Genomic DNA, 27,748 nt, shown 5'->3' with positions numbered 1-27,748 from the left:
AGGCTCTTCAACCCATCTAGTGTATGCTCTGTCTAATCTATTGACCTGGACCTGGACCAGTTTCCTCCATAACCCTCCCATCCATGCAATTATCCAAATTTCTCTTAAATGTTGAAATAGAACCCTCATCTACCGCTTCCAAATATTATTATTGTTATTATTGCCAAAGAGCATGTTCCTGTACCATGCTGATACCACAATTGTTCCTGCCTTGTCATGAACCTATAATTATTTAGATTTGGGGGAATGTCTGAGTTTGATGAAAATGAAAATGTTAGAGATGTCTATAAATGGAGCTTATGATTAACATAATGTAATATTTAGACTTGTTTATATGTTTTTCTCAACATGGTTGTAGTTTCAGGCTAATTTATGAAGTTACTGGTAAGATCAACAGCTCATTCTCTAAGTACATATATGCTTTCATGTTTTTATTCATGGTCAATGAACCTAGGAAGCCATAATTGTACAAAAATGTCATTGTGCCCAACTGCTTATTAGTATATCCAGTTCCTAACCATGGATTACTTTATAGTAGAATGAATTGTGCTATCAGATCTTCAGATCTGCATATTTTTTAACCAGACTGTGGAGTAACTATCAATTTAATTGTAAATTAAGTGTTATATTGGTTGGCTGAAAGTATAGCTGCATTCTTTCATTGTTAAATGTGTCCTCTATTTCTACTTTGTTCACCCTTTCCTTAAATGTCTACTTGGAATGGTTGGAAGACCTAGCTTGTTATGCCGGCTCAGCACCAAGTCAGAAGAGTTGCTACCTGAGAACTCCGGAGAGTTGAATTCAATCATGAGTTTGGTTGCTGTCTGTATGGAGTTTGTACTTCCTCCCTTTGACAATATGGCTTCCCTCTCACAACCCAACGGTGTGCCGGTTGATTAATAGGTTACTGTAAATTGTCCTATAGTGGTCGAATGGGTGGAGGATTGGGCAGGAGTTAACAGTCACATGAGAGAAAATATATTGTAGGGACATATCTGGTGCATTGGGATTGACGAGAGTGCTCTGAGAGCAGACGTAGGCCATTAGGAATATGGTGTGAATAACGTATGATTTATTTTTCTCTAATCTCTAGTAAAAATGGAAGTCAGTCTTTAACAATATTCCTTTCCTCACTCCTATCACTTTAACAAGAAATCCCTCCCTTCCTGATTGTACTATGATTGCTTTTTATTAATTTACCTTTTAATCTTCAATTAGAGGCAGATACATTAAGGACATTCAAGAAATTCTTAGATTGCCATAAGGATGATAGAAAAATAAAGAGCTATGTAGGAGGTAAGGGTTAGATTGATCCTAGAGAAGGTTAAAATGTTGGCAGAACCTTGTGGTCCAATGGGCCTGTACTGAACTGTAGTTCTATGTTTTATAAAATGTTGCAGTAATGTCAGTTAAAGATGGTTTAGTCCATTAAAGAATAGTGGAGCCTAGCAAGCCTTCACTTCTTTTCAACCCTCTGCTCCCAGGCCAATGACTTCAAAATCTTTGTGTACGTGTCTCAGCTGTAGTCTTGTCCAGCCCTGTTTAGTTAAGACTCCAGTCATCATCTCTCCAATTTTGGAGCATGCAGAAACTGCTGCCATCTTGACTAGAATTCTGGAAGTTCTCCAAATGTCTTGGTCTCAACATACATGATAGTCTTAACAACCAAAGGACCTGCTTCTATGCTCTGTCTCTCTATGATCTACCCTTCTGTGATGCTTCATGCTTTATAACAGTCTTCTTTTTACTTCTATTGTGTACAGATTTAACCTTGACTGTGACCCATCTTTGGTTAATTTTATATGTCTAAGGTAGAATATGGATGGGGCTTACAGTTTTTGTAGAATCCAGACAGAATTCTCGGAGGTCTGAAAACAATTTTGGTAAATTCACACCCAAAGGAAAATTGTTCTTGCTTGAATTTATCATTTATCTGCAGTAAGATTGGTCATTAAGGTCACTGCTGGCTAATATTTAAAAACTTTTACCACGGAGAAGAATGTCTTCATATTTTCCATTACATACCTTGAGTTAAGCAGATGCCTTTCAAGCAGGGATCATTTACTGCTGCAGTCTTAGTTTAATGCCATTGGATATTTCTTATTAATTATTGGGAGTGATTAAACAAATCATGATTATCATCGCACTACTGGCTTATCTGAATGAACAAGTGGCCAACCTTCAGAGAAGTGTAAATTATGATGTAAAGCAGCAAGCGAGTTCTCTCTGAAATCAGTCAGAGTGGTGAAAATCCCTTCTCTTGCTACATGCGAATATCAGCAGGGCTGTGTATTAGATTGGCATAGGGGTGGTACTGAATTTTAGCATTCCAAATCAGTTTCTGTGAAATGAATGAAGCAATAATCAGGCAACATCTGTTTGGGATTGAATGATCTAATGCGCCAGGTTACATTTGAGCGGATGTTGAAAACAAAACTAACTGTATTTGCCCAGGTCAAAGATCTCAGTCCGAAACATTAACTGTACATTTCTCTCCGCAGATGCTGCTTAACATGTTGAGTTCCTCCAGAATATTGTTTTTCAGCTTTTTGTAATCAGCTTTTCAGTTTGTGTGAACTTGATTAAATATTGGGCAAGCCACTGGTGAGAACTCCACTGCACTTCCTTGAATAACAACATGGGTCATTTACCAAAGAGGTCATATTGAATTGGTGTGAAGTTCCATTAAAGCTATTACTTACCATCTTAGAGACCGCCAAAGAATTTCTATCTAGAAGAGCACGGTCCCAATTTTTCTATCTTCTCGAAAGCCACTCGCCTATAATGCCACCTTGTCTGCCCTTTCTAAGGTCTTTCTAACACAGCTTTTGTATTTCAACAACCTTGATCATTTAGTAAAATTCCTATTTACTCAATGTAGTAACTCTGCAGCCATTTGAGCTTGGAAGGGAAATGACCAGCATTATGAATGATGCTGCGAAAAAGAGCATTGTGCTAAATATTTTATTCTCTTGATGAAAGTTGCTAAGTGAACTTTTTCTGCTGTTCTCATAGTTTTTTAGTCCAACATGTGGGAGTTACTCCACAAGGAGCAATAGATTCACTTATTTGAAACTGATATGCTGGAGAATGCAGAATTTCTTGAATGTAGATGTGTGGCTGGAGCGTCTTCCACCATTCAAGCAGATTTCAACAGGTGGCCCATGAGCAAAATTACATCCTGTTTTGTTTTTAATTTCTAGATGCTCAGGATTCGTGCGCAAGTCATTGTGGACACGAACAGTCTCAGTGTTCTTGCCATGTGACTTGTGAACCTTTGGGAACATGTTGTACAGATTACTGGAATTTCTGCCTGCGGATATTTCCTCAGTCAGGAACCTTAATGGGAGGAGAAGACTTTGTCATCGTTAACAATACATTTCAGCCTGAAGACCAGATAGTCTGCAAGTAAGTCTCTAACGTGGTCACTCTGGACCCTATTTGTACAAAGAACCAGCCCATCCAAGGATATTAGCCCTTGTAGTTAATGGACTACAAAACTGCCAACTTGGACTGTGCTGCTGGGACCCTGACAATCCCGACGCAAAGAGATGGGCAATTTTAGTATACATAAGTACAGCAAAATTCTCATGCCATAATCATAAATGTATGCATATTTAAACCAATTGGCTTAATTCTGCTCCTATGCCTTACAGTCTTATGGTCTTATAATTCTTGAGCCCAGTCAATATTGTCATAAAGCTCTCTGCAGCCCCTCTTGTTTTCCAGTGATGTGTTGACAAGGAGTTAATGCAGTACTTCAACTATTTTTTATGGTTGTGCTGTCATTTCCCGCTTTGATATTTTATGCCTTGGTCAATAAAAGCAGGTATTCTCTCTGCTCCCATAACCACCTTATGTGGCAACGTTCAGGGATCTGTTGTCAAGCAGTCCCTGAGCCCTCAGTGGCCCTCCTGTATAACAACCATTTATGAACATTTTCTTTCCCCTCAAGTGCAATGCCATTTACTTTTCCAGAATGAATTCCACTTGCCACTTTTGTGCCCACCTAACTACCCTCTTGCAGACTAAAACTCCATGATCTTATGACTTTCAAGTTGAGGCTCTGTACTGCATGTTCTGTTTGGACCAAACGTGAATCTACTCTCTTCTAGGTTCAAGAAATCCATTGTCACCAAGGGGTACATTGAAAATAAGAAGGCCCACTGCATCTCACCGTTGCTGTATGAAAATGGAAGGATACCTTTTGAGCTGTCAGTTGACAATGGAATAAGCTACAGTCACCAGGGGACCTGGGTGTCAGGTGAGTGAAATCGTTCAGCTGCAAATGTCCTTTTTCACTGGTAACCGATTAGAAAACTAGTGCAATAGTAGAAGGCTCAAGGTAATTGCTTAGGAGCAAAACTGGCAGAAGGTAGGCAATATTTTTCACTTTTTGTGTATTAGTCAAGTCCAATACAGATGAAGTTGGCACTGAAGCTCAGAGACCACATGAAGCTGATGAAACCGCTCACATGGGGCTTTCAAACAAATGCTCATGATCTAAATGTGAAGAGTTAGATAACAACTGTCAGAGTATCCTTCATTATCAGAAGAAGTCATAGAAGATGAATCAGGGGATTGAGTTCAAGAGTTGCAAGGTAATGTTACAGCTCTATAAAACCCTGGTTGGACCACATCTAGAAATAGTGTTCAGAAAAGATATGGAAGCTTTAGAGAGGGTGCAGAGGAGATTTATTAAGATGGTGCCTAGACCAGAGGGCATGTTTTACGAAGCAGTGTCTCAGAAGGGCAGCGTACATTATTAAGGAGCCCCAGCACCCGGGGCATGCCCTTTTCTCACTGTTACCATCAGGTAGGAGGTACAGAAGCCTGAAGGCACACACTCAGTGATTCAGGAACAGCTTCTTCCCCTATGCCGTTCATTTTTTTTGTAATTTATTTTTTTTATTAAAGTTCATCATCAAACAAACTTTTCCATAAGATGTATTTCAGACATTGTACATATATATCATATAATCACAAATCTCCACAAAGTATTTATCTGAGGTATACACTTATAGAAAAGAGTGGAAAGAAAAAAACAAGCAAAAGGAAAGAACTATGTACAAGTAGGGAGTGATCTTTTTTTACAACAGATTCATTGATTTGTGAGAATAAAATCAGGCCTATGAGGCATTATGTAGTTAAACCATTTTTCCCAGTATGAATCAAATTGTTCCAGCTTATGGTTAACAGATGCTATTATTTTCTCCATTTTGTAAATGTCCATTGTAATGTCCATCCATGTATTTAAAGTTGGGCTCTCCTGTGATAACCATTTCCTACTAAGAGTCTTTTTAGCAGCCCCCAACAGAATATTCATTAAATATTTATCTCTTTTCAACCATTCTTGAGGTATATATCTAAAATATATGGTCTTACTCTCTAAGGGTATTTCACATTTAAAGATGTCTTGAAGGGCATTGTGTATCCCCCTCCAATAGTCTTTGATAACAGGGCAGTCCCAAAAATATGATAATGATTTGCATTTTGATTTCCACAATTTCTCCAGCAAACGGGGAGGTTACTAACATAATAGGATTTCTGAGAGGGTGTAAGAAAATATCTTATCAAGTTTTCCATCCAAATTCCCTCCATTTCTGTGAATTGGTACATTTCCATTGATATCTCCATATTGTTGTCCATTCTTCCTCAGATATAATTATCCCTCCTTCCTTCTCCCATTTTGTTTTAATGTATGAAGTCAAATGTGTTTTAAGATTTGACAACCCCTTATACATGCATGAAATGATTCTACTACCATTATCTGAATTATATGCTTTTCTAAATAGCTCTATCAAGCATGTACTTGCCATGGTTACATTTTTAAATGTCTTATTAACATATTGTCGCATCTGTAAATACCGATAAAAATCTTGTTTTTCTAATGAGTTTCTCTTTAAGCATTTCAAAACTGAACAGTGTTCCTTCTTTCATTATGTTGCAAAGAACTGTTACTCCTTTAGCTGTCCAGTCCTTAAATCTAGCATCCAATTTATTTGGTGTAAAATCCGAGTCATATGCACACCATTTAAGAATTGCAATATCTCCCTCTAGATTATATTCTTTTATAGTAGTTTTCCATATTTTAAGAGTCAATTTCACCCATGGGTTATCAATAGTATTTATGTACCTTTGCAGGTTGTTATCAGCCAAAATTGCTTGTATGGGGATGGGAAGTACCCGCTCCTCAATGTTTTCCATTGAGCGTCATATGATGGGTTGCACCAACATATCACAGCTCTCAATTGTGCTGCAAAATAATAATCTCTAAGGGAAGGTAGGCCCCATTCCCCACTTTTCCTTTGCTAATTGCAAAGTTTTGAGACGAACTCTAGGCCTTTTACCCTGCCAAATATACCTTGATAGCATCTTGTTCCATTCATTGAATTGATTTTGATTAATCTCTATTGGTAGGGTCTGAAAGAGATATAACAGTTTGGGCAGTATATCCATTTTAATAGACTCAATCCTTGAACTGAGACTGAAAAAGGAATCAGGCTCCATCTTGCCACATCTTCCTTAACTTTTTTATATAAAGGCTGATAATTGCATTCTGATAATTTTGCCAAATCTTTTGGTATAACAATGCCCAAATATTTGAAAGATTCTGTGCGCCATGCCCAGGGGTATTGAATTTCAATTTCTCTTGGTGGGCTATAGCAATATGAAAGTAATTGGGTTTTATCTATATTGATCTTGTATCCTGATAATTGACCATATTGTTCAAAGGATTGCATCAATTTAGGTAAAGAGTATGTTGATTGCCCTAGATAGGGCAATAACAAGCCAATTTATGCTCTGTCCCTTTAATAGTAATTCCCCTGATATCTTCATTTTGTCTGAAGTATTGAGCTAATGGTTCCAGATATAACACGAAGAGTAGTGGTGACCATGCACAACCCTGTCTCGTGCCCCTTTACAGGGTAAGACTATTTGATAAATATCCATTGATTTTAATCCTAGCAGTAGGATTGTCCTATAGTGTCTGTATAGTTTTAATAATTGTATCTTGGAAACCAAATCTATGTAAAACTTTGTAAAGAAAATTCCAATTAACCGAATCAAATGCTTTTTCAGCATCCATGCTTATCACTATTGCTTTGATTTTATTTTTTTGTATATGATCCATTATGTGAAGTATCCTTCGTATATTGACTTGTGTCTGGCGTTGTCGTATAAAACCTGTCTGATTGTTATGTATCAGTATGGGTAGAAACTCCTCTAATCGTTTGGCCATGATGGAGGTAAATAACCTATAATCTACATTAAGAACAGATATTGGTCTAAATGACCCGCATTCCATTCTATCCTTGCTTTCTTTTGGTATAGCTGAGATTATCACTTCCTTCCAACTGGGTGGCATTTGTGCCTTTTTTAGAGCCCAGTTCAGTGTGGGGAGTAAAACAGGAATTAATTCATTTTTAAATTCTTTGTGCCACTCTGCCATATAACCATCTGATCCTGCTGACTTGTTTAATTTAAGCCTACTAATTGCAGCTTTTAATTCAACTTCAGTTATGTCAGCAGTCAGCATTCTATTTTGTACTTCACTTAAAGTGGGTAACTCTAGAGAATTCAAGAAGGTGTCAATTTGGGTTATGCTTCCCCTTGGAACTTTGGAATATAGAGTTTTGTAAAACACTTCAAAAGCTTCTTGAATTGCACTTAGCTTATTTTTTTTTATCATTTTTGTTCTTGGGTCCCTCATTCTATGAATTGTATTTTCTGCTATCTTTTTTTTCAGTTTCTATGCCAGTATTTTCATAGATTTCGATCCACTTTCATAATGTCTCTGTTTCAGAAACATTAAATTTTTCCTGATTTCTTGTATAGCCAAACTATTAATTTCATTCCTAATTCTTTTAATTTCCCCCTAATGTGTCCTGTGCCAAATTCAATTTATTTTTTCTCTAGATCCTTCTGCCTATTTTGTAATTCCCTAATGTTTTATTCCTTTTTTTTTCTTAGATGAAGATATCGCTATAATTTTCCCTCTTAAGACCGCCTTCAGAGTGTCCCATAAAATGGGAGGTGAAACTTCTCCATTATCATTAACCTCTAAGTAGAGACCAATTTCTTTTTTAATTTGTTCCTTAAAGTATGGATCATTGAGTAGACTTGAATTTAGTTTCCAAATAGTATTCTTTGGTTGTAGGTCAAAATCAACAGAAAAATATATAGGTGCATGGTCACTTACATCTATTGTCCCAATTCCACAGGTGTTTATTTTGTCTTTGTCTTTTCCAAATGTTATGAAATAGTCTATTCTTGTATATACAGAATTGGGAGCAGAATAATGAGTGTAATCCCTTCTGTCGGGGAAAAGGTCCCTCCATATATCAATTAAACCAACATCCTCAAAAAGTGTATTAACTTTCTTATGTAAAGATTTTGTTTCATAGGTTTTTCTATTGGAAGAGTCTAAGTTTGGTTATAATTGTAAATTTAAGTCTCCCCCACATATCAGGAGATCTTCTGTTTCCGTTACCATAACATTTAGTAATTTTCTGAAAGAAACTAAATTCACTTCCTGGTGGTGCGTACATATTCAACAGAGTAACTGAATTTCTGTCTATATTCCCCCTTACCTATATCTGCCCTCTTTATCTCCCATTTTGAATACTTCTTCAAAGTTTAGCTTACTTGCAATAAGAATAGCAACTCCTCTCCTATGTCCTGATTTATATGAGGAGAAAAACAAATTAGTGAAGCCCATTCTCTTTAGTTTTTTATGCTCATTATCACTTAAATGAATTTCCTGTAAATATAGTACATGGGCTTGTTCTTTTTTCAATTTGGATAAAATTCTATTATGTTTGATTTAATAGCCCATTGACATTGAAAGAAATGGATTTTACCTTGTCCTTAGTCGTCTGTATGTATCTGTCAATGTACCATTGAAATTAGAATAAAACTTAATCGATCTACTCCCTGAACAAATAAGAACCAAGAAACGCAAGTAATAACACAAATGGCAACGAATGTGTGATTCCAAGGCTGAGGTCTCTAGAAGATGACCCTGCGTTGAACTAGAGGAAATGTTTAGCTGTGGGGGATAACCCCTCCTACTTGTGAGTTGAGGGCCCCCACTGCAGTATTCATAAAAGTCAGTGAACAAACACACACACCCCCCCACCCCCACAAACCCCCCCACCCCCACACACCCCCCCACCCCCACACACCCCCCCACCCCCACACACCCCCCCACCCCCACACACACACCCACCCCCACACACACACCCACCCACACATAAATATATTCTCATTTTGGTGGGGAAAAAGGAGTAAGTGAGCAAATAACAAATAACAACTAAGTAATATAAAATCCACATATTAATAAGTATTTCTCGAGATAGGTATATCACTGTCTACTTTTGCTTCCATTTAGCTTCTCAGCATTTTGAAAGTTAGCCAAACCTTATGGCTCTTCTGAAGGGGGTGAGGACTGTCTTTGGGAAACTCCCGGTCTCTTCCTGATATACTTCTCTCGGCCTCCTCCTGTCTCCTGCCTTCTCGATTCTCGCACTATTTCCCCAGCGGAGCGGGATAATTCTTCTGCCAGGCTTTCCCTCGGTTTGATCACGCTGACGGATAACCCTCTGGCCTTCATGTCTGTAGTTGCCTCTTCCACTGTTTGATACAACCACGTCCCGTCGTCATAAAACACTTGAAGTTTAGCAGGGTACAGAGTTTGAAATCTAATCTTTTTTTGCTTTAGTACTCGCTTTACTTCAGAGTATTCTTTATGTTTCTGCAGGATCGTGGGGGGTAATCTTGGTTGAAATATATTACTTTATCATCTAAAAACACTCTCTTCTTATCCCAGGCCCTTCATAGAATCTCCGCCTTGGTGCTGTACCGAAGGAGTTCAATTATTATTGAGCGTGGCTTATCTTGGGTAGACTTCGGGACTAACGCGCGACGCGTTCTCTCGATTTCCAGCTCCATAGTTGAGGGAAGCTCCAGCGTGTCCCACAGCAACTTTCTGACAAACTCCGTCATAGACGAGCCCTCTGCTCCTTCGGGAACGTTGTAGATTCTGATATTCTTCTGCCGTGATCTTCCCTTCAGGTCAAGCAGTTTACCTTCGTGGTGATTTAATATTGTTAACATCTTACTCAGTATTCGTTCAACGTTTTTAACGCGATCTTCCACCTTCTCAATTCGAGTCTCTGCCACCGCTATTTTTTGATTGACATTGGTGAGCTCTGACTTACTATCATGTAGCGGCTGCTTTATTTCTTTCTGGAACTCCCTTATCTCTTTCAGAATTTCGATCACATCCGCCGCTTTGCCTGAACGAGGCCCAGTGTCTGCCTCGCTAGCACGTGGTTGGGTAGGAGAGCAGCTCGTTGCACTCCTCTCGGCCGCAGGCTCTGCAGTGTCGCTTTTTAAATTTCCATTCCTTTTCCCCATTCTTGCCCCTCCTTTCAGTTCAAATAGTTTTCAAAAAATATTATATTTGATGGGTTAACGGGGCTTAATACGCGTTTTTCCGGAGGAGCTAGTGACTTAAGCTGCCATTCTCGACGATGATGTCACCAGAAACTCCCCCTATGCCATTCAATTCCTAAATGGACATTGAACCTGTGATCACCACCTCACTTTTCAAATATATATCATTTCTGTTTTTGTGCGATTTTTATTCGACTCAATATGCATATACTGTAAGTTATTTAATAATTTATTTATCTATTTTCTTCTAGGTTACGTATTGCATAGATCTGCTGCTGCTAAGTTAACAAATTTCACGACACATGCTGATGATAAAAACCTGAGTCTGATGCTAAGAAAAGTTGAGAAAGCTAGATAAGGAGGAGTTTTGGAATGAAGGAGGATGATTGGTGACTTGATAGCAACGTGCAAGTTAATAAGAGGCAGAGTTAGAGTGGATAAGCAGAGACTTTCTCCCAGGGCAGAAACGTCTATAAGGGAGTGCATAATTTAAAGGTGATTGGAGGAAAGTATAGGGGGTTATATCAGAGGTAGGTCTGTACAGTGCTGTAATGTTTAGATAAGTACATGAATGTCAGGAAGGTGCAGGGATATGGACATTGTGTAGGTAGAAGGGATTAGTTTTTGGGCATTTTTGATATACTTTTTAGCTGGTTTGGCATAACATTGTGGGCTGAAGGGCCTGTTCCTGTGCTGTACTCTATGTTCTATGTAAGGGGGCATGTCCTGGGTGGTGGGGGTCCTTAATGATGACATTAAGCTGGGATTGATGTCATTCTGAAGCCTTTCCAGGCACTTTGGGCTAGTTCTTGGTACTCTGCCCACCAGAAACACCATTGCGGCTCAGGTCTTGATGCTTGAGACTGAGCTGGTTTGAGCCAGCAACATAGACCCTTTACATCTGGACCAGGTTAGCATTAATCCTGGTGAACTGTGAATGGCCTTTTCGTATGGTGGCAATGCTCAGTGAGATCTGGGCCTTTGTTTGTTTATTTTTGAGAAGACACTTTGAAGAAAACTTTGCTGAAGATAGTCACCCTAAAGGTTAAAGGAAAGATTAAAGATTAGTCTCATGGATAATGAAACATCCAATGAAATGTGTTGTCTTGCATCAAATCAAATCAGCGAGGATTGTGTTGGGCAGCTGGTAAGTGTCACCATGCTTCCAGCAGCAACATAGCATGCCCACAACTCACTAACTCTAACCTGTACATCCTTGCGACGTGGGAGAAAACTGAAGCATATGGAGGAAACTCGTGCAGTCACAGGGAGAATGTACAAACTCCTTACAGACCGCAGCAGGAGTTGTAACCTGTCTCTAAAGCTGGCAAACTGCAAAGCATTGTACTAACCACCATGCTTCTGTTCCACCCTGGAGAAAATTCTATTGGAGCACATTGTTCTAAATGGAACAATGAAGTACATGGTTGTAAATGACATTCAAACGTAGAATATATTGGGGAAGGAAAGCAGTGGTTTGAGATCCTATTATTGCATGAGAATGAAACTCCAAGCAGGTTAGAATCTTTATTTGTGATCTTGCAATCAATTCTCAGTCAACACTTGCTGACAATAAACACACTTTACTTTTTAATGAAGTGATCTTTTTTGGTGCTTATCTCAGACCTGCAGAAGTGCTCTCAAAACTGAGGGCGGCCATCATCTGCCCTCATGATACTGATGTTGGTCAACAGAGTGAACATTTTTGAAATTATTATTAGAAATTCATCAATTAGAAAGGTGGATCAGTTTACCACTGCAAAACTTTACTAGCAGTTAAATTAATAAGACTATATCAGGGTTCCACCCTCAATATCAACAAAACATTTTGCTAGATTAAGTGTGGGTTGCAACTGATTGTTGCCATTGATAACCTTCAGCTTATCTTCACGTTCACTCCAGTTTTTCTCTATCAGTGACATCAGCTCTCCCCCACACTCCTGGCAAATATACGAACTTTTATTCTCTTCTTCCTCGTTCGGAAAAAGGGTTTTTGCCCCTAAGTGTTACCTTTGTTTCTCTTGCTACAGATGCAGTCATACCTGTGGCCTTTTAATTTAGGTTTCCAGCATCTGCAGTTTTCTCTTGCTTTGCAGAATCAGTCACAAATTACTTAATTCAACATTTGACAAAAAATTCATTAAACTCTCTGCTCTTGCCATCATTTCTTTTGTGTGAATGTATGTACATGTAAATGAGATGACCTTCGTAACAGGAACCAAACAAATCCCTGGAATTACCACATTCTGCAGCAATGGAGAATTTCTTCTAGCAAGGCTGAACCAAAATGTTCAGAACCTAATGTTCCTGAAACATTTGCAAGTATATTGCAAGGAGCTTGTTGTCTTTGACCAAAACTGAGTGGTCAGTTTAGTTGGGAGACAATTTCTTTTGAGACTTCAGCTGATTATTTGATGACCATTGACATTTGAAAGGGTGAAGGAGCATTCCTCCTCCCCGCCCCACTCACTCCTGCTACTGTCCGTACCGGACCTGAGTTGTCCATATGTTATGTCAAGCCCTGTAACTGTTTGATGGAGTATGCGTGTGAGGGGTATAGTGAGGCTGGACGAATGCAAAGGGAATATCAGGAATTCCACGGACTCCATAGTGTGAAGGTAGCCAAGGCCACAGGCCCTCCACTTTCCCTAAAATTGCTTTTCCTTGGATTTGCTTTGACTGAAAGGCACATGAAAAGTTTGTACTATTTCTACAGGTTAAGTACAAGACCTGGAAATCTCTGCTTAACACCTTCAGGTTATAAGCCTTTATGAGCTTTGCTCTCCCAGCTGATACACTCAATTGAACTCTTGATTAGATAGCTGTGTTGTAATTATTCCCAGTTATTACCACATGCTAAATTTAGAAGGGTATATTCATAACCCTACAAAAAAAAACTGTTTTATATTTGAAGAAGTAATGGAATAATAGAAGCAATCTTCCAGAAGACAAGGAATATTTTATCAAATTACCATACCGCCATATGGACACCTTCCTCATAACTTAATGTCAGAAAGTTAACATATGCCATATCTTTTATCCCTTGTGGTGTTTCTTGGCTCCATGAGGTAGTAGGTGTGCAGCCAATGTACAACTAAAAAGCCAATTCATTGTAAGTTTATTTCAGTTTTGACATCAACATGATCACTTGGGAAATAAAAGACCAAGCAATTTAAGATTTTTATTTGCGACTGTGAAATCATTTGTCATTCAACAGACGCGGATATTAAAAACACTTAACTTTTTAATGAAATACTTGGTGCTTATCTTAGGTTTGCACAAGTGCTCTCAACACTGAAGGCATCATCGGCCTTCCTGATTCTGATGCTAGTTAACATATTGAATATGTGTGAGGTTCCTTCAGCTACTGCAAAAACTTTTTATTAGTGCAAAATTTTATTGGCAATTAAATTTGTAAGGCTACAGGGGAGCAAAACCCAGTGTCAGCAAAGTTGTAATTGTTAGTAATTTTGATTCATCATATTTCACAATAGTAGCTATGATGAGGCATAAAGTTAATTCGGAATGCTTCCTCACCCACAAAGGGCGCGGCAGGCCACAGGTAGAAAGCCAGAGATAGGGTTTGTTTCTCTGGCATACATCCCAAGAATTTCACTTTCTACTGAAGCCGGAGAATACATAACTCTATGGAAGGGCTCATTCTTCTTTCATACACTCCCAGTTCAGAGAAATGTCACTGGGAGGATTACCTGGAAAAGCACATTCATCAATAAAACATCCATGAAAATTGGTAGAGAAAAGACTGGGCACTGCCCTTTCCTGCAGTTGCTGACTAGGGCACAATCCAACTCAGACTGGCCCTACCCAGTCAACATTTTGCTTTTTAAATACTCTATTGCCAAGAAATCTGCTATTCTTTTATCCAAAGAGCCACTAACTAATGTTTTATCCATGAGTTAACTGATAGTGCTGAAGACAAAGTCTTTTGACATGCTCTCCATGTGATATTGGTCCAGGCACTGCTATGCACTAAGCAGATGATGGTTTCTAGTTGTGATTTGCAACTGGTATACTAATGATGGTGGTACCTTGTCAGCTTTAATGCAATCAGTTGAGCATTTTGTGTGCAACTTGTTGCTTTTAAGATGAAATATCTTAATTCTACAAATTAAAATCTGTGTGATACTTTGCAGCAGCTTTCACAATTTCCAAGACCTGGTCATCTGATTGACTACCTTCAACATCAGGCTCCTGAACCAATGTGGATAAATTCACTCACCTAAACTGTGGACTGATTCCTCAACCTGTGGACTCACTTTTAACAACTCTAAAACTCACATTTTCAGTATTATCTATCAGTCTGTCTATCTATCTATCTCCCTTGATCCCCTGATGTAATCTGAGCCTAATCCCAAGAAAATTTACAATGACCGATTAGCTTACCAACTAGGTTGTCTTTGGATCGAGGGAGGAAACTGGAGCATGTGGAGGAAACCCACGCATTTATGGGGAGAACATACCAACTCCTTACAGGAGGCAGCGGGAATTGAACTGGGGTCACACACGAGGAAATCTGCAGATGCTGGAAATTCAAACAACAACACACACAAAATGCTGGTGGAACACAGCAGGCCAGGCAGCATCTATAGGGAGAAGCGCTGTCGATGTTTCGGGCCGAGACCCTTCGTCAGGACTAACCGAAAGGAAAGATGGTTAAGAGATTTGAAAGTAGTGGGGGGAGGGGGAAATGCGAAATGATAGGAGAAGACTGGAGGGGGTGGGATGAAGCTAAGAGCTGGAAAGGTGATTGGCGAAGGTGATACAGAACTAGAGAAGGGAAAGTATCATGGGACGGGAGGCCTCAGGATGAAGAAAGGCTGGGGGTGGAGCACCAGAGGGAGATGGAGAACAGGCAAACAACTAAATATGTCAGGGATGGGGTAAGAAGGGGAGGAGGGGCATTAACGGAAGTTAGAGAAGCTGTTGTACTAACCACTATGTTATCGTGCTACCTAATTTCAGATTCAGATCCAGTTTATTGTCATTTAAAAACCACAAATGCAATGCAGTTAAAAAATGAGACAACGTTCCTCCAGAATGATATCAACAAAGCACATGACAAAGTAGACTACACCAGAAAATCCACACAACGTTTAGCAATCCCCGTGTGCAAATGTGTTTGCACGTTCCAAACACAAGAAAATCTGCAGATGCTGGAAATCCAAAGCAACACACACAAAATGCTGGAGGAACTCAGAAGTTCAGGCTGCATCCACGGAAAAGAGAAAATGGTCGGCATTCCGGCCCGAGACCCTTCTTTAGCACTTTGCATTTGTTGTTCGTCAATCTTTGTCTGCAGTCTTTGATCAATTCTATTGTACTTTTCTGTTCTACGTTGAATGCCTGTAAGGAACGAACTTCAAAGTGGTAAACAGTGGTGAGATGTATGGACTTTAATAATAAATGTACTTTGAACTTTGAACTTCAGAAGTCAGTTTTGGCAATTTAGATATTAATTAAAGCCCACGGTGAAGGAATAGTGCTAACTTAAACAGCTGAAGTACCCACATGATGGGGTCCTCAGCAGTCACACCCATGGTTGATATCCACTATTGGAGGAATTAATATCGTGATGAAATGCCATACAAAATCATTTGGGACCTTGTCCTAGGAGGCACAAATGTATGTGACAAAAGATTACTCTATTTGCAGATGGTCTTCACAAACACTGGTTTAGCTATGAAGGTATCAACAATGAGAGGTAACGGGACCTAGAGTCGAAATAGTTCAGACCCTATTGAGAACCCACAAATACATTAATAAGTTGCACGGAATGCAGTCTAGCTTTCATACCAACTGCCAGACTTGGTACTTCTAATTAAATGCTAAATCTACACTTATTTTATGATTTGGACCATCTCTCCTCTTCATTTTGATGTCGTTCTGCCCCAAAAGCCCTGTTGGGCTGAATCATGTTGAACCTGACTCAAGAGTGCACTGTGAACAGAGGGTGGCACTATGGCAGGAGTCAAAGGACTTCGAGTTAGTTTCAAATTTCACTGGGAATATAGGGTATATTTTAAACTAATTAGAAATTATAAATGGAATAAATTCAATTAAAACACCATACAATGCTAACAAATAATTAAAAGCCCTGACCTAAGGTAAAGAAATGCAGGCACTTACTTGAGATTGGAAATCAAAACAGTGCAGATATTGGGAATTTGAACAAAAACCAGAAATGGCTGGAAACTCTTGGCAGGACAGACAGTATAAGTGGAGAGAGAAACAGTTTCCAGTTTGTGACCCTTCGACTTACCTGCACTCACCTTTCTCATCAGTCTTGTAGTCAACTATTCTCTTCAGAGCATCAATACCTTGAAGCTGAGCTCAGTGATAGGTGCACGTCAGGGCAGGCCGTTGGATGCACTGGGGTCTGATCTTCAGCTCTTCGTGAAGTATAGCTGATCATGAGATAAGATGAGCCTTGAACTTCTGACCATTATTGCCCCAATTCAGGCCAATATTTCTTCAATTAAAGAATAATAGTATTTTTAATAGAAGATATTAATTTTAAGATGAATTAATAATATTCTTTCACCAGATTCTCCAGAGAGTACTGAGGAACGGAGAGACCTTGATGTATGAAAGTGGCAGCACAGGTAGATCAGCCGGTTAAGAAGGGACACACAATACCTCCCTTCATTAGTCAGGGCATAAAATATAAGAGCAGGGGAATATGAAGCACATGATATATTATCAGAACTCCGATCAGCCAGTATCCATGCTCCTAGAGAGGAGCCCAACTCTTAAGGAGTGTTGGCGGAGACATTCAAAATGTTGATGTTGGAGACTTGTCAAGAATATACGTCCTCTGTAAGTGTAGTCTCCCTGTCTTTATGGTGATGTAAGAGTTGGAACTGTCCAGTATCAACTGCTGTCTGTAAATTATTTTTAACTCTTCTCTGTTGATCCTCCTCAAACCTGCAGTGCATCACAGCAAGTTTCCAGACTCGAAGAAAAGTGTTTTGCAGAATGGAACCAAATGGCAGTACTACGGTACGCCTGGCGTCACTGGGACCTTGACGCTCAATTGGAACCATTCATCACTCCCAAGCAGACTTCTAAATGTTGAGCTCTGGGGTTACAGAGAAAATGGTAAGTGATTATTTTGTGTGGTATAGTTGGATTAGGATTGTACATGTTCTAGAATGCCAGAATCAGCATCCTGATTGTGACCGTAGATGCAATTGTACCTTTACCTGTAGGTTCCCACCAGGATCACCTGAGTCCTCCCAGACCCCAAAGATGTGCAGATTGGTTGATTAGTAGATTAATTAACCACTGTGTACGTATTGAAATAAGTTACAGGGAAATAGGCATGGGAATGGATTGGTGGGATTGCTTGTAGGCTGCACAATGTTTTTCTGCCTCAGAAGGGAATCAAGATAAAATGGGCGATCCCCACTTTGCTCCAGCACCTAAGCCTACCCTCCACTTGGGCCAACTAGCAGCCAACCCTTCCACTCACACAGGCAGCTTATCATTACATACTGCCTGGATCTTCACTCACAACTCGAGAATACGGCCCCAGTCACAGAGATTGGGACCATTAGCTTGCAGGTGAACTTTGCGGGCAGCAAGCTGGTGCTGGTCAAAATGCTACAGATTGCAGATTTTAAGTAAAACTCTATTACACATATAATGAAATCCTTTGGTGTTTAAATTCAAGGCAATGACACTTTGCATTTACAAACTTCGCATGGGAAATGAGTGATTTTGTAAATGTAGTTTGAAATGGCTCCCTCTCACTGCTTGCGTACATATTCTGCCAGGTATTGCTTATTCAGATTCCTGGACAGGGAATTGGACGTACCTGTACTCAATTGGAGAAGCCATTCAAAACAACGGAACATTCACTTTCACCCCCAAGTCCGCTGCAGAAAAATACTTGCAATGGGAAATTGGAATGTTACGTCTCGTTGACAAGAAGGAAGAAGCTGGTGCGCCGTGAGTATTAACTTATCTCGTCATCGGTGCTGGTATGATGAGAGGTTTTCAAGTGTACAAGGAGTCCGCAGGTTCCAAATGTCCAACTTATGGACACCCTTTCATATAAATAAACTCCCATAATATAATTAAATTCTAAAGTACAACATATATAGATGTGTTCATTCCTACGTTTGGCGCAACTAGTTTCCTTTCTCTGCCCTTGCAGTGATTCTACCTTTTCATCAGTCTTACGTGCCTTTGATGTCATTTATGTGGAGATATGTATTTTCTGATTTATAGACAAAATTGACTTATGAGTGTCTATAAAAATGGAATCCGTTCATTACCCAGTGAGGGCCTTTACCCGGATGTTAAGCCTGTGTTGCAGTCAATAGGGACTTTCAATTTCTGTTCAATAAAACTAATCAAAGCATCAAACTGCACTCAGAGGCCAGGCCTTGAACAGCAGTCAAAGAATGTTGAGTTATTTCAAAATGTCTCTAAATGTTAAAAGTATATCAAAACTATTCATGTACTTTTTGGTGTATTATTCATTTTGGATTTTAAAAAATAGCATTTTTTAATTAGATTAAAAAATGACAAGAATCAGTTTAATTAAAACACCATAAATACTCATACTCATAAATAATTTTTAAAAATTCCCAGGAGCAGAACCCTGCTAGACCTGTAGCTGGCTTCTGCAACCTGGTCATGTTGATGCCAAGGTGGTTCTTCACTGTGGAGTCATCTAGCAAGGGAAGCAGGCTCTTCATCCCACTCACTTTATGCTTACCACCCAGTGTTCAATTACACTAACTTCATTCTCTTCTCAATCCCATCAGTTCTCCCCAGATTCTACAACTCACACAGTAGAGGTAATATACAGTGGCTGATAAGTTATTCGATCTGTACGCATTTGGGATGCTAGAGGAAGCCGGAGAACTTGAAGGAAACCCATACGGTCACACAGAAATCGTGCAAGCTCCACTCCGAACTTCATCCGAGGTCAGGATTGAACCCGTGTCACTCGGGCTTTGAGGCAGTGGCTCTTCTAGCTGGACCATGGTAGCACCAAAAAAATTTCCCACGTTGGCAATCACACTCAGAAGAAGGAACTTGACTTTTATTTTATTGAGATACAGCATGGTGTAGGCATTTCTGGCCCAACGAGACTTGCCTCCCAACAACCCTCAATTAACACTAATCTAATCATGGGACAATTCACAATGACCAATTAACTCACCAACTGGTACATCTTCGGACTGTGGGAGGAAACTTGGAAGTTGTTCATTTGCGCTCAGGCAACATGGTGTCTGAACCTAGCTGAGGAAGCAGCCAGAGCAGCCAAATCAGGTGAAATGCCCCCATCTTGTCAACTGAAGAGAAAATAGCGACCTCTCTCCTAATGTTTATCCTTCAGCTGAGTCATTTTACAACTCTTATAATCTCTAGTGTTATTCTGTTTTGCTCTTTGTAGGATGTAGATGGGTGAATGTTGTGTTCTGTACACTACAGAGGTACTAAGTGACTGGAGAATACTTTGAACCATTTTGTGGTTGTGAAAGCTCTTCCTTCTTTCTCTATCTGCGCTATATTTCAATCCTATCTCAACTCTGCAGAAATTCTTTGTTCTAGGAGATTTCCAGTTACCTTATAGCTACAGTGGAAGAGAAAAATAATATTGGCACAAAATGAATGCATGAACAATACATATTAAAGTCTATAACGGTGGAACAGTCTCATTAGATCTTCAGTCCCCGGCATTAGACTGGTTTAAATCCTGGAGTGAAAGGTGAGAAGTTTGTCAAGGGAGAAATTAGGTATGCACATAGTACTTGTGTTGGCCAATGGTTAGTGAACATCTTAAGTGAAATGATTTTTCTTTATTTTCTCTTGAATTGCAAGATCCTGAGGTTAAAGTTCCCCCAATTCTGCTGATTGAGACTTCTGTTCAATAGAGGCTGTACACGTGGTGGGGTTGGTGAATTGTGATGCATCCTTGTGATATTATAAAAGTGGAACCAAAGACTCTGTAGAGACTTGCCCAACTTCTGCCTGGCTGCTACTGGTATCACTAAGCAGATCTTGGATGGTAACTATTACAATTTCATTGGAAAGTCTGGTGGCTCTGACCATGTTCGAGTGAAGGGTTATGACCTCTGTCATTGGATACGGTGCCACGGCTGGGCTCAGGAGAGGAACTGGCCACCACTTCCATGCTGGAAAGGATGGATTCCACACGAAGACAGGAACAAAGCTGAGATGACTTTTTATCTGGCATCTTAGGTGGTCTGGTTAGATTCATGAGGTCATAGACATACAGTGTGATAGCAAGCCCATCACCCCAACTTGTCCATGCCAAAGATAGTTCTGTATGAGCTAGACTCATTTGATGTTTTTGGCACTGCCTCTGGTCCTGTCCTGAGACTTCTGGGAGCAGAACTAATGCACAAATACTCCCTCCAGTGATCTGACCTACAAATCCCAGTCTTATGGAACAGAAAGAGGCCCTTCAGCCCATTGCATCCATACTGTCCTTATCGCACATCTATACTAATCCATATGCCACATTAGGATGATATTCTTCTATATCCTGCCTATTTAAGTGTCAGTCTGAATGTCCTTTAAAATTAGGTAAATGTAAAACGTTAATGTAGTGAGCGATGGTTTCATCTAGGTTTGGTTGCAATCCACCTGTTGACTCAGTATGTCCCTGAACGATCCTTTACTCCCTACCAGAGTCAATGACCTGAATTGGCAAAAACAATGCCAGAGCCATGGAAGCAATCTCTTCTTCCTCTTTGGAATGGAGAAGCCTTGCTGTAAAGCAAGGGTCCATGAACCCCATTGCATAAAAAAGGTTGGGAACCCCTGCTGTAAAGTGTAAGGATATGGCAAAGGCAAAGAGAATGATGGATAGGAGGGATATAGGATGTGAAATGGAGGATCAGAAATAACCACAATGATCTCAGATCCAGTGCTGGATATTGGCTCTCTGGTGATTAAGCCATAATAACTATGGATTAAAGATCAACTTTATTGGCCATTTTCTTTTACATGTATTTGGAATTTGCTGTGGTGTGTTGGTGTGACATGCAACAAAAACAACAATATTCAACAATTATAAAGAACAAAGAAATATATAAAATAAAATTGGAGAACAATGTACAGATATAGAATAAAATGTGCATAAATACATAAATACCAGAACTTACTTCCAATGTAAACAGCATTACACCTAATTTAAGGTGCTTGAAGTGTGGTGCAGTGACTGAGGTTATACATAGAGGTAGGCGGGGAGGTAACTACAATGGTTGATCTGATTAACTGCCTGGGGGAAGAAACTCCTAAGGTGAAGTTTTAGTTTTAATAGCCGTATAATGCTTTCCAGGAGACAGTGTTTGAAAACAGCAGGTTGCGGGGCGGGTAGAGTCTGCAATGATCTTTCCTGACCTCTTCTCTTCAATTCAGAGAGGCTTGTATATGGGTTCTCGTCTGCTGTGGCATCCTATATTTCTGCACTTGCTTACCCTGAAAGAGTATTGATGACTCTGCTGGCAGGTGTATGGGCGTGTTGAATAGCTGTAAAAGTGTGGGAGGTTGATAAGAAATGTTACTGCTTCTACCAGCTTTTCAGACACTCACACGCTCAGGTAGGGCACTTATCTCTCTGGTCACTGCCTCTATTCACCACTTCAGTCCATCCTTAGGTGACCCATAGGTCTCTGAACTTGAACAACCATTCCCACCAGGAACGCAAAGTCTACACCAGCAGAGAGGAAAGCGTTAAATTGTTCTTAGCATAGGTTAAAATGTTGGAACAATATCATAAATCATAGAAACATAGAAAGCCTACAGCATAGTACAAGCCCTTTGGCCCACAACGCTGTGCCGAGCATGTACTTATTTTAGAAATTACCTAGGGTGACCCATAGCCCTCTATTTTTCTAAGCTCCATGTACTTTTCCAGGAGTCTCTTAGAAGACCCTATCGTATCTGCTTCCACCACCATCGCTGGCATCCCATTCCACGCACTCACCACTCTCTGCATAAAAAACTTCCCCCTGACATCTCCCCTGTACCTACTTCCAAGCACCTTAAAACTGTGCCTCTTGTGCTAGCCATTTCAGCTCTGGGAATACACCTCTGACTATCCACATGATCAATGCCTCTCATCAACTTGTACACCTCTATCAGGTCACCTCTCATCCTCCGTCACTCCAAGAAGAAAAAGCCAAGTTCACTCAAACTATCCTCGTGAGGCATGCTCCCCAATCCAGGCAACGTTCTTTCTCCTGTCCTGCTCCTGAGTTGCCCAATGTTTTCCCCGTGGTTGGAGAGAACCCTCACCACCCCTTCTTCTTTAAGAGGTGCCAGTAAGAGGTAAGAGTCCTGTTTGTTCTGGGTGGTGTCTGGGATTCATGAAGTTCTTCACGTTTAGCGTGTGCAAGTGGAGAAAACATCAAAATCGGCATTTTCCAGCAAGTCATGCATGAGCGTGTACATTATTTACAAATGGAACTTGAACAAAATTACATAAATGCAAAGTGCCAATCCATTTTAGTGTCCGCTTTCTTGCAAAAATAATTTATAGGCAACTGCCTCTGTGCTTTCTATTGTTTTGAGCTGTTTATGGAGGGGGATAAGCTGATGGTTGTGGTATTTTATTTTGGTTCAGGAATGTGAGAGCTCTGTGGAGTCCAAGCCATGCTCTGGCCTGGCACCTGGGGGAGGATTTCCGAAGAGATTCTGCAGCCTGGGCAAAAGAGAAGTGCCTGAACTGGGTCAACCATGAAACGACCCTTCCTGACTTCCTGTCAGAGATCGCAGATTGTCCGTGTACGTTGGCACAATCCAGAGCTGATACAGGTCGATTTCATGTAAGTGCATTGTTTCACTAAGGTGAGGGCTAAAGAGAACTACTTTAATTTTCTTCTTAGCTGAACCTTTCAAAAATAACTATGCTGCCTCTACTCCCATGTTTTCCCTGCAGACTCATGGGGCATCAGTCATCCACAGTGACTGCCTTTGCAACTTGAGCCCATTAGCGTGAACTCAATGACAAGAGACCCCTGAAACTCTGTTGGAATTATGACTGGCGAGTGGTTATCATATCTACACCTACTCACCGCCTAGCTTGTTGTTTGATCTTAGAAACTATTTATGGCTGCAAAATTTATGGATAAAACTCTGTGATTTTTGATTTCAATGGCTTACTGTCACTTTCCAGGTCCAGTCTTTCTCCTGTCCAGTTTTACGTTGGCTCCAGATGTGGAGTTGGGGGTGGGGGCTAGGACCAGAGGTCACAGTATCAGAATACAATGACATCTCTTTAGTACAGGGTTGAGAAAGAATCTCTTTAGCTAGAGGGTGGTGAATCTGTGGAATTCTTTGCAACAAGCGGCTGTGGAGGACAGTGACACCGAGGTGCAGCAGTTAGTGCTGCTCGTTCACCTCACCAGAGGAGGAGCACATTGTCCCTGCGACAGCACCGGTCTCTCTGGCTTCATCCCCAACCCAAACGTGAGCTGGTAGGGTAACTGGCTGCTATAAATTCTAGGCGCAAGACCGCAAGGCAGAGTAGCAGAATTGGGTTATTTAACCCACTGAGTCTACTTAGCCATTCAACCATGGCTGATTTATTTTCCCACTCAGCCATTATGAATCAAGAACCTATCAACCTTCGCTTGAAATATACCCAATGACTTGGTAGGTGGTAGGAGACAACAGAGGAAAGTTGATGTCTGTAAGAGAGGGATAACAGGGGAATAAGTGGGGAAAGGGGAATAATAGGATTGGGAATCAGCATTGACTCAATGGGCTGAATGGCTTCCTATGTGGTGGATAGCCAGCACTTATTTCCCAGGGCACGAATAGCAAACACCAGAGGGCATGTGTACAAAGTTAAGGAAGGGAAGTTTAGAGGAGACATCAGAGATAAGTTTTTTACACAGCGGGTCGTGGGTGCCTGGAATGACTTGCCAGGGATGGTGATGGAGGCTAAAACATTAGGGGTATTTAAGAGCCTCTTAGACAGGCACATGGATGAAAGAAAAATAGAGGGTTACGGGGGTTTAGTACTTTTTAAAGGATTATATGGGTCAGTACAACATCGAGGGCTGAAGGGCCTGTACTGTGTTCTAGTGAATTAGAGAACGAGAATATGGAATGTATGGAGAAATCTTTTGAGTAATGCCAATTTTTTTCCTAAGAAAGTTAGGGATGCTTTCAACAGAATCCACCTCAGCATTCTTTCTCCCTTAAGTGGAAGCTGGAACTGTGATCAACTGTGGTCCTTGTGCCCACCATAGGACCTCAGGGACATTGACACAGTTCTGTTGATGTTGGAGTAGTGGATATGAGCTCAGAGTGACGGTGGATTGACTGGTGGATTTCATTTCTAATGCAGCCAGACTATGGATGCGACATTGAACATGGAAGTGTGTGTACCTACCATCCTGGGGCTGTCCATTGCGTTCGAGCGATCCAAGCAAGGTAAGCTGAGGCCTGACTGTGTACTTCGCAAGTGTGCGATGTCAATCATAATCTTTGCTTTGCTGTACAGCTGCTTGAGTGGGCAGTATGTCAAATACTGATCCAGGATCCAGCTCAGCTCCTGCCAGGTTGGGGAGGGGGCGATTTTCTCTCGTTCCCCTCTTAGCTCCCCTTTAGAAGTGAGATTGGGGAGCATCCATCCAGTTCCTTGATCATTAATTGGCTGTGAATTAGTTCTGCGGTATCTAGAAGTGATTTAGGCTCCACATGATCAGGTCTTCTGTTACTGATGAAAACCATTGCTGGTTTGGTCAGTATTGGTGGCCACGCTCAGAGAGGCCTGGATGTATAAGAAAAGCCACAGACCTCTCGGTTTCTGAACCTGTCCTGCGTTGATCTAGATCAAGCCCAGCGTGTCTCTGATGTTCAAAAGCAGAACACCAAAGGAACTCAGTAGTCAGGCAGCTTCCGTAGAGGCAAGAAGTGCCACCTTGAACTATGTTTTTCTTCGGCAGCATAATGGTTAGTGTAATGCCTGCACCTTTGACTCACTGAGCTCTTACAGAATTCTGTTTGTTTTTCTGGATTCTGGTATCTGCAATCTCTTTGTTTGTATCCAGTGTTCCAAAGCACTCAAAGTCTCGCTCTCTCTCTCTCTCACTCTCTCTCTCGCTCTCTCTCTCGCTCTCTCTCTCGCTCTCTCTCTCACACTCTCTCTCGCTCTCTCTCTCGCTCTCTCTCTCGCTCTCTCTCTCGCTCTCTCTCTCGCTCTCTCTCTCTCGCACACTCTCTCTCGCACACTCTCTCTGAATGTTGGCATTTTCAAATACACAAGTCCCCTTTGCATTTGTGGAATGAACTTCCTACATTCTTGGGCGTAAAACTGCTTTGTGGCATGGCTCACAAATGACCTCCCCTTACCGGTAGGTTTATGCCACAACAAACAAGATAATGGAGGAACTCAGCAGGTCGGGCAGCATCTGTGGAGGATAATGGACAATCAGCCTATTCTGTATTCTCCCAGCAGAGGGAGCACTTTCCTCCTCCTCTGCCACATTCGATGCCCTCCTGATACCAGCAGCATGAATTTGAGCTTTTGCAATAACCCAGCAGCTTTTCATGGCAATTTTCTGCTGGGCCACATACTGAAAAACGCATTGAATTCCATGTTGCAAATTCAATACCACAACCTGCTTTACATATACTGGTAATGCCCTCCCAACAGTTCAACCCAATTAGGACTAAACTTGTTACAGAAACTTCAATAGGGTGGTGGTTATATATGGCTCCTGGTATTTGCTTCAGAGCTGTGAGGTTCCCACCTTCAATGAAGTCAAGTATCTTGATCAAGCACTGTAGACCTCTCGGCTGTTCACAATACTTTCCTAACATTTATTAAACTGCTAATGTTATCTGGTGTGTTGGCGCGTGGCCTAGTGGGCAAGGCATCAGACTAGTAACCTGAAGGTCACCCTAATGCGAGGCAGCGTGTTTGTCTCCTTGAGCAAGGCACTTAACAACACATTGCTCTGCGATGTCACCGGTGCCAAGCTGCATGGGTCCTAATGCCCTTCCCTTGGACAACATCGGAGGCGTGGAGAGGGGAAGGCCTGCAGCTTGGGCAATTGCTGGTCTCCCATACAACTCCAGGCGCAGATCCATGGTCTCTCGAGACCGACGGATGCCACCACCAATGTTATCTGGGCGCCAAGTGCCACATCCCCTTGTGTTATTTTGGAACATTTTGTTTGAGTCGTAGTTCTGTTGCACACTGTCTCGGATCTCCCACCGCCTGCCTAGATTACAGCAGTGGCTTCACTCCCAGTTCTGAAGTTCTTTGGAGCATACTTTGTTTTCATCGATGCAATGTATCCAGCATTGCTAATGGCCAATAAATACCTGAGATTTAGAATGGGAAGTAGGAGGAAGTTGTTTAAACTGATCTGTGATGTATCTGAATTCATATCAAGAGCGTTGGTTGAGGCAGAAACTAAGTCAGTGATCAACAATGAATATCAGATATAGGAACAGGCCTTTAAATGTGAGAACAAGTGTGTGGGGTATCAATACTAATGATGATTCATTGAGGCTAAAGGTCTATTTCCCAATTATAATTTTCATGTTTTTTTTTCTATCTAAGTATAGTGACCCAATGAAGAACTGGACACCCACTTCTTCAGGGTCAGGAGACCTTGCGTTGAAAATGATTCGTCTCACAGTGTAACTTGGTCGTGCCACCAATGTTCTGTTGGAATTGCCACGTATAACCTTTTATTTCGGTCTCTAAGTGGGAGTCTGCCATTCCTCCACACTGGGTTCAGTCATTGCCAGTGCTCACTGTGACATTGCTTATTTAATTATGTGTATATATTTTTCTTTGTCTTATTTTAATTTGTAGTATATATTATGTGTACTGCTGCGATGAAACAACAAATTGTGCAACATCAGTCAGTGATAGTAGACCTGGAGAATCCCAAGACAGGGCTGGAGAATTCCAGACAGACCTGATGTTCTCGAGACAGGGCTGGAGAATTCCAGACAGACCTGATGTTCTCGAGACAGGGCTGGAGAATTCCAGACAGACCTGATGTTCACGAGACAGGGCTGGAGAATTCCAGACAGACCTGATGTTCTCGAGACAGGGCTGGAGAATTCCAGACAGACCTGATGTTCTCGAGACAGGGCTGGAGAATTCCAGACAGACCTGATGTTCTCGAGACAGGGCTGGAGAATTCCAGACAGACCTGATGTTCTCGAGACAGGGCTGGAGAATTCCAGACAGACTTGATGCTCTCGAGACAGGGCTGGAAAAATTGAACCAGTGCATATAACTCAGGAA

At 41.0% G+C, this 27,748-nt stretch overlaps 1 protein-coding gene across 3 annotated transcripts in view; it reads left to right on the top strand.

Annotated features, from left to right (window-relative positions):
• Positions 1 to 27,748, top strand: part of susd2 (sushi domain containing 2) — a 92,335-nt gene that overhangs the window by 14,832 nt on the left and 49,755 nt on the right. For all 3 annotated transcript variants that reach the window (XM_059988318.1, XM_059988320.1, XM_059988321.1), the window contains 6 exons: positions 3,204 to 3,408; positions 4,116 to 4,264; positions 17,413 to 17,580; positions 18,258 to 18,432; positions 23,093 to 23,294; positions 24,824 to 24,909. In XM_059988318.1, the coding sequence (XP_059844301.1) occupies positions 3,204 to 3,408; positions 4,116 to 4,264; positions 17,413 to 17,580; positions 18,258 to 18,432; positions 23,093 to 23,294; positions 24,824 to 24,909 (985 nt within the window). The remainder of the gene's footprint in view (positions 1 to 3,203; positions 3,409 to 4,115; positions 4,265 to 17,412; positions 17,581 to 18,257; positions 18,433 to 23,092; positions 23,295 to 24,823; positions 24,910 to 27,748) is intronic.

The sequence above is a fragment of the Hypanus sabinus genome, chromosome 13 (genome assembly GCF_030144855.1).
Source record: "Hypanus sabinus isolate sHypSab1 chromosome 13, sHypSab1.hap1, whole genome shotgun sequence".
Lineage (NCBI taxonomy): Eukaryota > Metazoa > Chordata > Chondrichthyes > Myliobatiformes > Dasyatidae > Hypanus > Hypanus sabinus.
This window is presented reverse-complemented; position numbering and strand designations above follow the sequence as displayed.